Below are 15,819 nucleotides of genomic sequence, written 5' to 3' on the forward strand. Positions count from 1 at the left end.
TTTGCCACCAGTGAGGTGTTATCAGGAGAGGGCAGTCTCGATCTTCTCCACCTTGAGGCTTCAGGGACACCTTGAGCTATTATATTTAAAAGCTTGTGTTGTAGAGGTAGAAGTGTTTGATTGCAATGCATTATTTTCTTTATATTTTCTTTGTTTTAAAAAGGTGGAGGTTTATACGTTAAATTTTGTCTGAATCTTATAAGTTTTAAATATAATGTTTCCAATCAAGGCAAGGTGCATAACAGGTGGAGCCTCTAATGTCCCCCTGTTGGAATATTCCTGATTTTTACCCTTAAACAGTAATTCTTACTTCAAAACGATAATAACTTTGTCAAATATCAGAAATTCAAGATAATAGTCAGATCAACAAATCAAAGCACAATCCTCAAAATAAATCAAATTGTGAATGCTTTGCGAATTGACTTGCCTGGAGCATGAAAGTGTCCCCATACCTTCCAACTCCTAGTCCCAGTTCATTAGAGGATTATGTCCTTCCAACTTCTACAAGGCTCTTCCTCTCATTCAAACTGATTGTTTGATGAATTTGCTTGATCAATGTTGATTGATATATCTTGATAGATTAACAATCAATCCCTTAAATAGTATTTGAAAGTTCTTGAGGATAATTGAATGAATTTCTGAAATTATATGTATTCCTGAGTGTATTTCAGGAATTCTGCCTTGAATTGATGAATTGAATTATAGATTGATGGTTAATTGATTTATGTCCTACTGTTCTGAATTTATCTTCTGGTTTGCTACTCTAAACTGAGGATCTGAATTACTTCTTCACTTAAATCTTTTATTCCTTAATTTCTACTCTGATTTATATAATCTGAATAATTCTTCCTTGGTGCCCCCTTGAATAAATCAATCTCCATATTTTATATCTTAAATTGTGGTGTAGTCACACCTCTTCATGTGGCATGGGATACATCCCTTCGCAAAGCGTTGCTTCTATTCTTTTAGTTAGCCGATAGGCTATATTGTGTGGGGATTTACCCCAAACCTATCTCATGCCTGAAAACAGGTTGATGGTAAACAATTTTGCAATCATGGTTTAGGGTGAACTGATGATTATCCCCAAGCACTTAAAACATTCATTCCGCCGTGCCTCAAAACAAAATTTTGCCATGCATTTAATGTAGATCTCCATATCAAATTGGATTTTGGTCATGAAATCTTAGCCCTAAAACTCCAATAATTTTAGATCCACTTCTCATTTACTGTGAAACAGTTGAAAGGATTTGGGTTTTGGTTTGTCTCCTAAGTGGTAGGGTTTCTAAAATTTCCTGCAAACTCTGCCCATTTTTTCATCGGCATCGTTGATGGTAGGGCACAATTTGTGCATAATCTTGAGGCAAGTCACTTGTCATGATCTCACTGAGTTTCATGTTTTTAAGTTTCTGCGCACTTGAAAACAAAATTTTCATTTTCTTTTCATACAGATATCGGAACCAAATTGTATTTCAATCAAACAAATTTATAGGATTTAACCAATTCATTCCCTTGCAGCGGCTGCTGCCATGACCACTGGACTGCTAATGCCTATCCTTTTTAAAAATCTTCCTTTAATTTACTAGTCTGATTGTGTAATGGTTGTGACACATCATTTGTCAACCATCAAGAAGGCCGATCTGGTGGTAATAGTTCAGCAGGGGAGCATTTTAGAGATCGGAACTCATGACGAGCTCATATCAAAGGGCAAGGATGGGGCTTAAGCAGCCCTTATCAAACTCCAAGAGAATGACAATGAATATGGTGGCAATAATCCCAGGAAGAGCAATGATAGGTTGCTCTGTTTCTATTTCATAATACTGAACTGACATGGGTGCTCAGATTCACTATGTTTTTATATTTATGTTTTCCTTTGCCTTCAGAGGGGGAACTGTACCTTCTTGGTTTTTTAGATTCAGGATCTTTGGAAGGAGATCCGGATGCCCTTTTCACAGTTCTAACTCTGCTTTTTTCCCATACTCTACGACAGAACACATTCAGGTATGTGTCCACAACAAAACAAAGAATTGCATTTCAGATAACAAAAGAAGTTCAAAACTGTATGGCACTTTTGCAGATCCTACATGCTTTGTAGTCCAATTACTCCACTAAATACATGTTCTGCATGTTTTGTTAAAGTGAAATTCAAGACTTCCCACCTTTTTTGTTAACAAATTGCTCATAGTTTTTGCTTTTTTAATTTTTTATTTTCACTTTTATGGCCTCTGTTATTGTTTTCTATTGTTATGACCTTTATAGCTGCAAGATTTTTAACCATGGTTATGGCTTATGGTTTAAAAGTGTTATTTATAGTTCACCTTTTGGGGGGTTCCAATCATGTAATCTGTGTGTGAATGCACAAGATTGGACATGGATGCTGAAGGTTGAATGTGTGGTATCCTTTTGTGAAAGAAATGTGGAGCCAAACACAATGTCTGGTGTGATTTTTAGATCTGGAAACTTTGGCAATGATCTTGGTATCTTGTTGTATGCGTGATCTTCTATTATTCTCTTGTAAGGAGAATTTCTGGCTCAAATCAATAATATGACTGTTTATTCAGTTGATAGACTGGTTCCTTAATTGAAAGCATTAGATCAGACAATCAAGAAACCTTGGAAAGAGCACAAAGTCCAATATTGTTTTTGCCTGTAATTTTTCTGTTGGAGGTTACATTTTACTGACTGTTTTTGCAGAATTCCCAAAATTCAAGAAATAATTGCTATAACAATACTGGCTAATATGGGTTATAATGGATCAAAAACAAGATAGAGATTAATGGAAAGAAAAATGCAAGCAACCAAAATATTTTTCCTTAATTTCTGCAGCAAAATTGAAATTTGGTGGCCCATCCCAAACCTAGCTATCATCCATTTTAAGTTAATTTGAGACTATAGACTTGAAGAATTTTATGCTTGTTGCACTGTTTTTTGGGGGGGATTTTGTGTATTTCTTTATGATTTAGGCAAAGTAATGACAGTATCTTATCATTATTGTGCATCCTTTGGTTTCAAGGTACATTCAATTCTCCTATAGCATAGACAGCCAAAATACAGAACCACAATGTTGAACGAAAGGGGGTAGCACAACCAAACATTGCATAGCCAAAGATAGAGACTTATGATGAGTGCAGAGATGCCTAAGTTGGATGATATATGCATAATATAAGATCTATACATCATGTAAGCATACGTAAAATGTGCTGAACTTGAAACAGTGTCATATAAGCTTAAATAGTTACAAAAATTTGAGAGATAAGAGATGTTGTAATTACTGGCTTCTTGCGATAAAGACATAACGTTCAGTCTCTGTAACCATTTTTTGTAATTCTGTTGGCAATTCATATACGTCTTTGCTTTCATTAACAGTCCTATCAAATGCACTATGGGATATGATGGCTGTTGTCAATCTGAACTCGCCGTGAACATCAATTTCTTTAGCACAAGTCTTCCTGAGTCACCATCTCTTGCTATCTCTCAAGCATGGATGAAGTGCAAACAACCATTCTCTTCACCATGGCTTATCATGGGAAGCATTAGTATATTTGATAAGAGATTTTTTAATATCTTCACATCTTCTAGAGAACACAAGCTACCTCTTAAAGTCTCTCTTAATTTATTGCTAATCTCTCATCCTAGTATATGTATAATTGAAGTATTGGAAATACCTTCAACATAGCAAGTGCTCCCCTCTAAGCAAATTCTTTGGGTAGATCTATAGTTGGTTAAGGCTTGCAAGTTTATACAAGTCGGGTAATTGTGTTTAACATGTTACAATGGCTCAAATTGATATAGCTTAAATGTTGAACTCTACAATATGTAATTTCCACTTTGTTTATTTGTGGGCAGCAATATTAGAGCTTCCTTAGTTTTAAGGATGCAATTATTTCATGTGGTAAGCTTTCCATCTTTTTAAGGAACAACTACAAACATTCCACTTGTTTCATTCTTGCCAATGTTCCTTTCTTTATTATTTCTTTGTTGTTTTCTAGCTTCAACTTTCTGACATGTATTAAAGTGTCCTAATAATTTATTAAAGGTTGATTTCTTCTGATCTTAGTTGGATTGAATCTTATCCATGCATTTGTTGTGCCAGCTGCACCAAAGTATTCTAGAGACATAAGGTTTGAGATTCAAGAGATATGGACTACAACTCTTTACAATTATCAATGACCAAAATTCATAGTGTTAAGCTTATCAATTTTGAAATGTAGTGCCCAATGTTATTTTTCTTAAAGTAAAGATATTTCCTAACCTAATCGATTTACAACTAAACTTAGCTAAATAGCGTGTCATCCACCCACCAGTGTCTGCATAGATGACCCATCAATTTGCATCATATAGTATCAAGAAAATTCAAAAAATTAAATAGCTGGCAAGACAAGGCATGACAAGATTCATTAGCTAATATTTTATAGGCTTATGTGATGGTATAGAATGTTGGAAGATCCATTTTATTCGATTTAGAGGACAATGAAACATTACAATAAGAGTGTCTTTAGCTTTGTTGGCGAGGCAAGTGTGATTCTATTTTGTAATAATGGTGTACTCGATTGGTTTGTTAGTAATTGTATCTGGAAGAGTCTTTTACATTATAGAAGATTTTCACATTCACATTGAATAAAGCACTGCACAGGTCCGGTTAAGGATATAACCTTCCCACTCCTTTTGTGTGTCATTCATTTTCATACATTTGAAAGTTGATTTTATATTGCCTTACAATTATTTAAAAGGTACTTAAGGGGACAAAAATATCCTTTGTTGGAAGATATTTAGTCGATAGGCTATATTATGGATGGTGTTTCGGCCTGAAACATGTCTCACACATCATTAATTATGAAATGAAGCATCAGGAGTTGAGGATTAGGTATACCATAGAATCCACACCCAAAGAGGGATAAGGATAGGTCCAAACATGCGACAGAGTGCAAAATGCCCAAGTTTGGGAGTCAAGAGAAATGCATGCTGTCATGTCCCCTTTCTAAATTTAACAACTTACTACTTATAGTAAGCCCAGTTATCTAAAATAGTTAATCACAATCTTCAAATAAACTGGGAAAGTCTAATTGTCAGAAGGAATTCTTCAAATCTGAATAAATGGAAATTAATTTGAATTGTTACTAATAATCAAAAAGGGGGCATGAGTTTGGAAATAGAAAGTTTAGTTTGTGAAGGGAAATAGAAATTGTCAAATAAAGAGAAATGGATTTTGGAATGGAATGTTGAAAGGTGGTTGAAAATGGCAAGTGAATGTTCTAAATTTGAATAACAAACATATTTCTCTCGTGGTCGTTGGATTTGAGCGCCAAGTTTGAATTCAAATTATTCTGGGGTTTAAGTATTGTTTTAGCTCCAATTTTATTCATTCTATCTTATCATTTCAACAAGGTTTTGTTCTTCTTCTTCTTCAGGGGCTGAGAAACCATTGAAGGAGTGATCTTCCAGGCTGATAAACTAGGGGGATAGAGGCTTGCAGGCAGTGTGTTTACAAGTCTCCAGTGGCAATCACATTCTGGGGTTGCAGTTGTGCTTCAAAGAGACTTTATGTGGATTGTTTTGGCAGGGGTTGTAATAGTTAGTGTGTTGTAGTTTCTTAGTTCATTTTCAGATTTGAATTGCTGGTAATAACAGCATATATTGTTGTTCTTGGCTGTTGTTAGACATTTATTTTCATGCATCTTGCTATTGTGGGAAAGTGTGAGGAGTTGGAGAGTATTTTAGATTTTAAAGTGGATTTGTGGAGCTTTGAGCTCCATTTTTGGAGTCTATTTGTAATGCTTCATGGCAGATTTGTAGACTGTCATAAACATATTTTTGCATGCTGTTATAATGCCAAAATTTCTGCAGAATCTTCTTCTTATGTTTTTATGAGGGTTTTAAGTGTTTATAAGTTTATTGGTGCACTTTTTGGCATACCCGATTTCACCGTTTGGTTGCAAATTGTAAATCTAAGTTGGGTTATTAGAATGTGGTAAATCTGACATAAAATTACAGCAAGGGTTATTACACATGCTGAGATGTTGGGATGAGAAAGTCCATGATTCCAGCAAGGAAAAAGCAAACAGTGGGGTTAAAGAAAAATCATCCAAGGATAAGAAAGTCAAAAATCCTAAAATTCTGCCCAGTCCTTGAAAATTGAATTAAACACCATCACACGGATTTTTATTGGTTACACCTTCCAACACATGATAGGAACCTGGGGGATGAGTAAGAATACACTTATACAAATTTGACTAGGGGAGAAACTTTTGGAGCTTTCTTATACCAGCTATATACAATGGGCTAAATAAGGCTAGCATTTTTTTGTGTTCTCAGATTGAGTCTCAACACCTACATCACTTCTACAACCTAAAAATATTTTATTGTACTTTGTTAACTAAGTAAGCATACATGTTTCTTTTCATTGCAATTGTAAATTTAGTTCCCCTTTCATGAAAGTACTATAGATTGAGCACCTTATTTGCAATTTCAAGAACTTTTATATTACTACCATTTTGTGCATCACTTTTGTCATTAAAATTGCAATACTTACATTGATACAATAAAACTAAAAAGTAACTATTGCACCTCACAGTATTCAAATTATATGAACAAGTGAGAGAAACGCTAGATTCTTGTAAATGGAGGAAAACGGAAAAATCCCTTCCCCCATATCTGAATGTTTTCCAAATATCCAAGACCAAGCAGGACATTTGAAAACAATTCAATTCAGTACCAAACACTATAAAAACAATTGAATGATCTTTTCTCTAAATGTCCCACCTACTCTTGTACATACAGAGAGGATTTTCCTAATGGAGCTCCACAAAAGCAAACACCCAAACAAGAAGCTAAAAATTCCCTGAGAAAATTATGCTCAAGCTAACACCACTAATATCCATGTCTGTTTGGTTGTTAGGTTCAAATTTCCTTGCCATCTAGCAGAAGATTTGTCTGGACTTGAAGTAAATGTTCAAAATGTGTTTCCCCTGCTCTTCTAGTCATATCTGATAAAATCAATAGATGTAAAATTAATTTTTCTCAATTAATTTCTAAAAGTTATTTAAATATTGAGCAAGATATAGCTTTTACTTAAATATGTAGGTTTTTCAGTTCAATCCCTACTTTGTTGGTGCGAATTTTTTTCTCAGAGAGAATCTGCCTTTTTGCAAGATATTGCTATGTAACTATGCACGTTATTTTTTGAAAGATATGGTGAAATAAGGCTACTAGATTTGTAACGAGGAATCAAAGGTAATAAAGATGTCTGGTCAGGCTGCATTTTGAGCTTGCCTTTAATAGATCAGATTTGGTGACTGGAAATTACATATCAAAAAGGCTAGGTAGCTGACGATGGTTAGATATCAGCAGTGTCATGCAAGTTATATGCATGTGTTCATAACATATAACCCACACTTGCAACCTGCTCACAAATAGTTTAAGGTTCACCCCAACAAAATGAATAGTTGTCAATCTTAGGTATGCCAATTTTTTGATAAATTGGTAGATGTTAAGCCCAATTTAAGTTAATATGAGAATAATTGTAAGCAAGGATTCTAAGGAGAACACGAGGACTAAAGAAGAGGCAAATCAAGAAAAAACGACGGTTAAATATAGGCATTAAATTTATAATAACAAAGAAAATTTGGTGTATTACTAAAAATTGTGATTGAAATTTAAACATACTAGTATAGGATGTGTGTGCAATTTATCACCAGATAACCTAACTAACGGTTGAAGAAGCTCTTCTGCTTCATATTTTCAGATTATTATGCTGCACTGCAGCTTTCCCTAGAATGCCTTACAAGAACAACATCCTCCTGTATTTAGGATGATGCAAGATTTAATGATTTCATTGATTTAAAACAAAATATTTCCATCTCTCTTTTGAAGACCTCTAATTCTTTGCATATTTACTTCTAAAATCACTATTAAAAAAATTATTATTCCCATTATATCCTGGAAATATGAATGTGTTAAATTAAAAGGTTCGACACGGAAAAAAAGGCACAAATCGTGGTTGAGAGATGGGGTACAAACATTCTTCAAGCGATTATTAACAACAAACTCAAGGCAAACAACTCAACCCCGCAAATGATCTGCAAATGGTGTTGCTTCGGGTCTGCAACTTGTTGATGGGAGGCTGGCTGAATTCACTTGGAGGTTGCCTTCAGTTCACACCAAGGGAGATGATGAAGATCTGCTCCAAACTCCCCTTGCTGATGGAATTCACTCTTCAACAATGATGATTGATTCAACTTCTCTTGTGCTGATGGAGGAATTCACTCTCTTGATGCTGATTGCTACCAATGGTGACCTTAATTGATGAAATTCACTCAGGTTATTGTCTGATCTGTTATTCACTTGCCCTGCTCTGGAAGGAATTCCTTCTGTTCTCAAAGGGATTGAATTAAATTGATAAGCAAAAGAAATGCTCAATCAATCTTATATAGGCGTTTGCACTTGGGTCATGACCTTTGGTTTCTCTTTTCCTAATGAAGGCCAACTTCTCACTTTCCTTTTCAAATTTAAATTTGAAATTAAAAACGTTTCAGTTCTCAAGAGGGCCGACTTATGAGAGGTTGTATCGTCTTACTAACCTAAGGTCGTGGATTCTTGCTAGGCATACATTTCAGCATCTCATGGATAGATCTCTTCTTTCAAGCCATGGATTTTAGCATTCCATGAACAAATCTCTCCTTCCACCTTCAAGGTTGTGGATTCTATCATTTTGTGGCTTTCACATGGCCAAAGACAAGTCGCACCCTTCACCTTCATATCATGGAATCAGCCAAGGCAAAAATTAATCTTTCATTCCTTAAGTTGTGGATTCTTCAACCTCATGGAGAATGTTGATCTTCACCTCAAGTCATGGATAAAGTTGATCATTTCAGTTCTTTCTTGTCTTGATCATTAAAAGCACACACTTTGCAAAATTTAAAGATTCAAGGATAAAATTTGACTAGTGCAACTTTCACTCAACATCACCCTCAAGACCTCCATCCAAGTCAAGGATTTAGCCTAGGCGTGGATTTTGCTTGGGCGTGGATGATAGGAGGTTATGGATTTTGTGGATTCATGGATAAATTTGATCTCACCTCCTCAATCCATCAAATTCGATAAGTGGCGGATACAATTGTTGCAAGGCTCACTTAATGTTAACTCTCCTTGCCATAGCCATTCTAAGTATTAAGTCATCAAAATCATGCATTCACCCAACCTTTTGAAGGAATGATCACCTCCTCTTAGGCATCAAGTCACTGAATTCCTGGATTTGTGAAGGTCATAGATAGATTGATCATTCCACCTCTCACCTGTCTTGAGCATTGAGCCTTTCAAGTCGTGGATTTGAACAAACTATGGGCAAACATCTTCACCTCACGTCAAAATCGTGGATTTCACGAGGTTGTAGATTTCATGAGGTTGTGGATTTTGGCAACTCGTGGATTTCTCTACCTCGTGGAATTTTCAATTGTGTCCACACTTTGTCTCATCATGATGTCGATTTTGCCTTTGTGAGGGTTTTACCCATGAATTTCCTTTCGAAAATCCAAGTAAAACAACTGGTACTCCTCTTATATTTCTTTCCATCCATCTCTCATCCTCACTTATAATTTCTTTGACGCCCATTCTTCATCCACTTAGTCTGGATCGGTTCTTGCTTTCTCATCCACTTAGGCCCTGATCTGATGCATAAAGCCCAATAAGAAATTGTCTCACAATAGTGAGACTTCACAATTTCTTATTCCTAACATCAACTTGGGTAATAACAGCAGATCGTGATAGCCAACTGGGAAAAAATCGTAGTTAATATTGAGTGCATATCATGGTCATAGCAAGGAGAGATTGCCTTGATTGCATTCCCTTTTCTCTATGAACAGCGATCTTCCCTAAACCAGTGGAGTAATTAAGCTTAACAAACATGGATTAAGGGAGGCGATTAGATGCTGAGGAGGTGCAATGGGTAACAAGTAGACACTTTCCCTCTCATCGGTCAAAACCCTGGAGAAAGGTCACCACCCTACAAACCTGATAGAGGGGTATAAGAGGGACATAGCAGCATTCAAGGAAGCATCATCAAATAAGATCACATTTGGCAATTACAAGAGATTGAACATACAAAAGTCTGATTCTATACTTTGGTTGTGGCATGAGTTCCCCATATATGTCATAATAAATACTATTAATATCTGTATACTACTGACTGATAACACATTGCTGTATTATTATTTAGTATAGCATAATGCATGTTATTTCTAATCTGTTCATTGCTGATTCATATTATGTTATTGCTTATGACTGTTTAATATAGGATTTGTGACATAATATAGGACTCTCTCTCTCTCTCTCTCTCTCTCTCTCTCTCTCTCTCTCTCTCTCTCTCTCTCTCTCTCTCTCTATATATATATATATATATATTCTTTCTGAATATTATATTACAAGGAGGGGAATGGTGATGGGGTACTCTTCTAAGTACACCGCCTCATGGTGGTGCCTGAATGATCCCATGAGCCCAAGGATGTATGAGGGGTACTGCCTTTGGGCTTAGAAGAGATGGCCTTCTGAGGCACCCTATTGTGAATACACCTCATCCCTACAATCATGGTGAATAAATACACCAAAAGGTCCAATCATAGGAAGTGAGTTATGGATGGCAAAATGAAGGGAGAGCAGTTATAGGACACCTCACTAGGTACACCACCTCATATGGATGGCACAGGACACATGAAGCCAAGAGGGATGGTATATCCACTCTTGGGCCTAAGGTAGAGGATCTCTAGGACACCCTATCAAGTCACCTTATCCTAGCTCTCCTATGATTAAGCTTCCTCAAACATATTTGAGATATCTTATGATTAAGTTGATATTTCTGCTATATGCTTCAATGATTTCTAACTAAAAAGATCTTCTTTATCAGTGATTTTTGTAATTGGTTTCCTAACCTGATTTGCAAGGCCTCAACCAGGTGAAAGATATCTCTAACCCTGCTCTTGCCCATTTGGGAATTGAAATTTAAGACTAAATTAGGGCTTTCACAAATAGGGGGCATTACACCAATCATCTAATCAACAATCACTTAACCGTCACTCACCAATAACCCAAATCATACAAGCAAAGGAACTCATTCAATCAATTGATCATTCATACAAATATCAATCATTTCAACAACAATCCATCAATCACAAGTGAAATCAGATGATCAAGGAATAAGCAGAAAAAGAATTAAAATCAGAACTGCAACTGATCTAGCAACAATTCTATTAAGAGAAAATCTGATAAATAAGGAGAATTATGGATGTATGCATATGCGTTCATGCATTAAAAATACGGGCAGAAATTATTGATATTAGTAAGTAATCCAAATGCTTCTTTTAATTATAGACATGGAAGGATTCATATGATAGTCCATTCTGAATGTAGAGAAACGGATTGCAAATAGGAAGGACAGCCAGCCTTCTAAGTTACACAAGACCCAAGTATGCCACCCGAGATGAATGTTAGGCTCGAGGGCCAGAGAGCTTAGAGTACCCATGGGCTTGAGATCCCATCAAGTATGCCACCCCGGGATGGAATGGGCAGCCAGCCTTCCATGCCTGCGGGCAATGAGATGGAATGGAAGACCGACTTCCATGCTCTTGGGCCCGAACAAGGAGGACAGGCAGCCTCCAAGGTGAGATGAGGGGTGGAAGGGCAGCCCACCTTCCATGCTCTCGCAGTACAATGGTTACCAACCTTGAGACTACAGTTTGCAAACATTTCAACAAATTCCTAATTAGACTATTATAAGCATCTACTTGAAATAGCTATGGCTTATTTGGAATTCAATTTGAATGATGTTTATGGATGTCATGATGGTTACTAATGATTAGTAAGATTTATGTTATCATGGATCATTTACTGTCAATTTACGGTTACTAATATTGTGTGCAGGACCTAGACCAGGATCTCTCCTATAAGGAGCATTACAACTAATCTGGAGGAGGTTGATTATCCATGCATTTGAAGAACCCAACACCAACAGGCTGTCAAAAAAATTGCGATATTTATCCTCCCAACAAACAAACAAATAAAAAATAAAAAATGACAGGTTGCTACTTGGTATCCATTGGGACCTACGAAACTTCTTTTTCCTACACTCAGAAGCCAGATAATTGTGCTGAAAGGATCATTTAAATTGTATAAAACTTCCTCATTCCAAAGTACATGGCTATATCCAGTCATTTCTTGTGTATCACACGAAGGATAATATATATAGCATGAGACAGACAAATAAATAACATTAACAAAAACACCGTTGAATGTTATAGTCTCGCTTAATTCAAACTTGTGATCTAACATGGAGCTGTAGTTTTTTCTCGACATTTACCTAACTTTTATAGGACAGCTATTACTTTAACATAAAACAAAGTACCTGCAGTAAATTGTTCAAATTACGCATTCAAGGAATTCAAAATTCAAGTCTTAAAACTCTTTCTGATACAATAATCTAAAACTTCATGCCTTTTTTCTTCATTTCCTTCTTTAATTCCTCAATTCTGTCAGATTCAAAGCCTTTTTTCTTTATCTCCGCCTCTAATTCCTCAATTTCTTCAGGTTCAATCTCGGGAACTTCACCAAATCCCTTTGCTGTCATCTCTAGAACAACCCGTGTAGCATCATCAACCAAGCCCTTGGAAGCACAGCTCGTTATCACACTGTAATAACTTTCATAATCAGCATCCACCCCTCTTTTCTCCATAAGGGTCAATGTATTCTTGGCAAGGCCAGCCTCCTCATACTTTCCCAGAGCCTCAATGAGACAATTGTAGTAAACGATATTAGGCTGCAAGATCTGATGAACAAGTTCAGTAGCCATTGAAAAATACTTGTGCTTGCACATTGCATTAATGAGGCCAGCAACAGTAACCTCCAGAGGCACCAAGCCACGACTAATCATGTCCCGCACAAGCAAAAGAGCGCCATCATTCATTTTATCCTGGTACATCCTTTCAATTATGGCGCCATATGCAAATTCATTGGGCTCGCAGCCTGGCTTACCTTTGGTCTCCACGAGCAGAGCCATGGCTTCCTTTGTTTTCTTCTTTAAACATAGGCCAATTATCAGAGGAACATATGTGTCTGTAGTGAGGGGAATTCTCTTCATTTCCATACATTGCTTCAGTTCAATGGCCTCATCCGTGAATCCGGCCAAGCTCAAAATCTCAATGGCAGAGTTGTACTCTGAGGACGCCTTTTCTGCAAATTCATCCGCCCTAAATTTGCTCAACAATTCTTTGTCTATGCCCTCGGAAAGAGATCTACCGATTTGATATTCCTTGTCCGATTCTCTCTCCTTGACAACAGCATGTACTTTAAAGCTTCTTCTCTGCAATTGCAATGAGGGCTTTTTCGCTTGCCCTACTTTAATGGGCATCGACCTGATGTTATTGTTCTTATGTGCAACTGAGCATTTCAGCAGACTCGCTGACACAGAGAGAGCAGCCATTGAAACAGAGAAGAATGCGCGTTTTACTCACTCGTTTTAATTTTCCGCCTGAATTGCATCTGGTAAGCTAGGGTTCTGTATAAACTTTTCTTGTGGGCATCGTTAATTACGAAGTCTAGAGTTGTTGAACGCCTTCTCCTTGGTTGTAGTGATAAATACTATTAAATATTAGGTAGCTCTCATTATTGTTGCCGCTCAACAATATTTTTAACCTTCTCATTAGGTTATTTGTGAAATGCAAGTGTGAATATGTTTAATGGGAAGGTGTTTTGCATGGTATTTTATGTTCATTGACAATTTGAGAGGAAATAAAAAAAAATTAATGTTTAAGTTTAAATATATTTTAATAGAAAATAATAGTCTATTGATAAAGTATAGTGAAGGTAATACTATAATTGAATAACTAGAACAATTAATATAAAACTAGTGAAAAGATATTTTATTAGCAATGGATATCACAAATTCGTTTGGTTTAGTTTGTTTTTAATAAAAAATTGTTATTTGTTAAGGATAATTGTATAGTATCAAAATTGATCTTTTTAAACTACTAGGATAGGTGGGTTCGATTAGCTTTAAATTTTTCAATTTCCTTCCAAATCATCTCCATTTGTTGGGTAAGGTTGACACTCACTTTTAGAAAAATCCTACAAGTGAAGAGAAGATATAGATTTGGAGACTAGTGTTAAAAGTTTATAAAGATCAACTTCCAAATAAGAGCAAGAGTTTACGTTCTTCCATAAATTATTATTAATTGTCTATTTAGATGATTCAACTAGCATCTTATTGAAAACTTGGTAGTCTTACAAGTTTTTGCTTATGTGAAGTTTTTGTATTGAAATAATGGGTATGCCATTATCCACAAATAACCAAATGGACTTTCTAATTTTATAGTCCCGAAATATATACTTTTTGATTTCATTTTGTGACAAACAATGCATTTGAAAGAAACCATGTCAACATAGCGAATGCGATCTCCTATAGGAAGCTTTTGAAGGAGGAGTTTTCAAGTCCTCGACTAAGATATAGCATCTATGTTATATTTCCAAAGTGTTGCACTAAGTGATTTTCATTTTTCTTGAGTGAATGTGCACTTCCATTGCGAGTTGAGGTATTTATAGAGGGATGAACCAACTGTGAGAAGAGAATAGACACATTTAAGCAAGAATTGATCAAGCTTTCTACTTCACATTTAATTTTGAGGGATTTGACTATTATTGTAATAATCTCAAGGTGACTTCAATTAGTAGTTATAAGTAGTTCTTGAAGACATGATATTATAGTTATTGATTTATTATAGTTTTTTATTAGTTGGCATAAAATGAGCCAAATTAAATCAAGCATGTAGTTATATCCCCTAATATAGATGATTCCATGTAATAAGAAAGATACTATTGTACATTCAATTCACCCTTAGATTTTATTTGTTCGATTTCAATACTTATTAGGTCTTTGAATAACTAGAGATTGTGGATGTTGACTAATATATAGTTTAAGTACACGTGTCTATATGTATAAATAAAATGTGGGTTTATCATTATTTATGATTAGTTGGCTCCAACCTACTCTTACATTTCATCACAATTCACTATATATTATAGAGCCTCCTACACTTTCAACATCATCTCTAACAATATGAAATAGTTAGAATATTTATTATATTGTAGTTTGAAATTTTCCTTACCAAAAATAATTTATGGTGGTTGCAAACAAACCTTTGTGCATCTCTACCTTCAATCAACACTATTTTCACCCAAGCTATCTTCTCAATATCTTTTAATGTGTTATTAAAATCATGAATAAAATATGGAATCTAAAATATGTATTTAAAGCTCTCCATTGTCAATCTAACAAAATTGCAAGCTCAAATTGAACCAATCATAGCTTGGTGATGTGTAAACTAGCTTAAATGTTTTTGGATTTGACTACGTAATTTTATTTCCATCAATGTGTTAGATCACACTCCATGATCCATCATTTGGATGAAGAAAGTGGACATCATAAGAAGAGATAAACTAGTAATCAACAGACCAACATTGTTAGCAAGAGAGAAGAAAGATAACACGAGAACCAAGAAACTAGAAGGGAAGAGGAGTAGGTTACCCAAAAAAATCCCATTAAGGCTAGTATAGAATGGAGGAGAGCATCATACAAAACTAGAGATATGAAATAGAAATTCCCAATAGACTTAATCATTCAAACATGAAAGTGCACAAGCCATAAAATTAAAAAGAACAACGTAAATTAATTTGCCCACCACAACACCCATTTTGCAGTCAATTTTTTTTGGATTAATTTGCAAGTTGAGGCTTTGCTTTGTAATCTTTGTGTTTGATTCACATTGCAACACACATTTTGCAAAC

At 35.6% G+C, this 15,819-nt stretch overlaps 1 protein-coding gene across 1 annotated transcript; it reads right to left on the reverse strand.

Moving 5' to 3' along the window:
- Positions 1 to 12,248: 12,248 nt before the first annotated feature.
- LOC131027675 (pentatricopeptide repeat-containing protein At2g15630, mitochondrial) lies at positions 12,249 to 13,607 on the reverse strand. Its single transcript, XM_057957755.2, has one exon. It carries the CDS (start codon positions 13,457 to 13,459, stop codon positions 12,461 to 12,463), a length of 999 nt encoding a protein of 332 aa, XP_057813738.2. The 5' UTR covers positions 13,460 to 13,607; the 3' UTR covers positions 12,249 to 12,460.
- Positions 13,608 to 15,819: the final 2,212 nt, after the last annotated feature.

This window comes from Cryptomeria japonica, chromosome 8 (assembly GCF_030272615.1).
Source record: "Cryptomeria japonica chromosome 8, Sugi_1.0, whole genome shotgun sequence".
Lineage (NCBI taxonomy): Eukaryota > Viridiplantae > Streptophyta > Pinopsida > Cupressales > Cupressaceae > Cryptomeria > Cryptomeria japonica.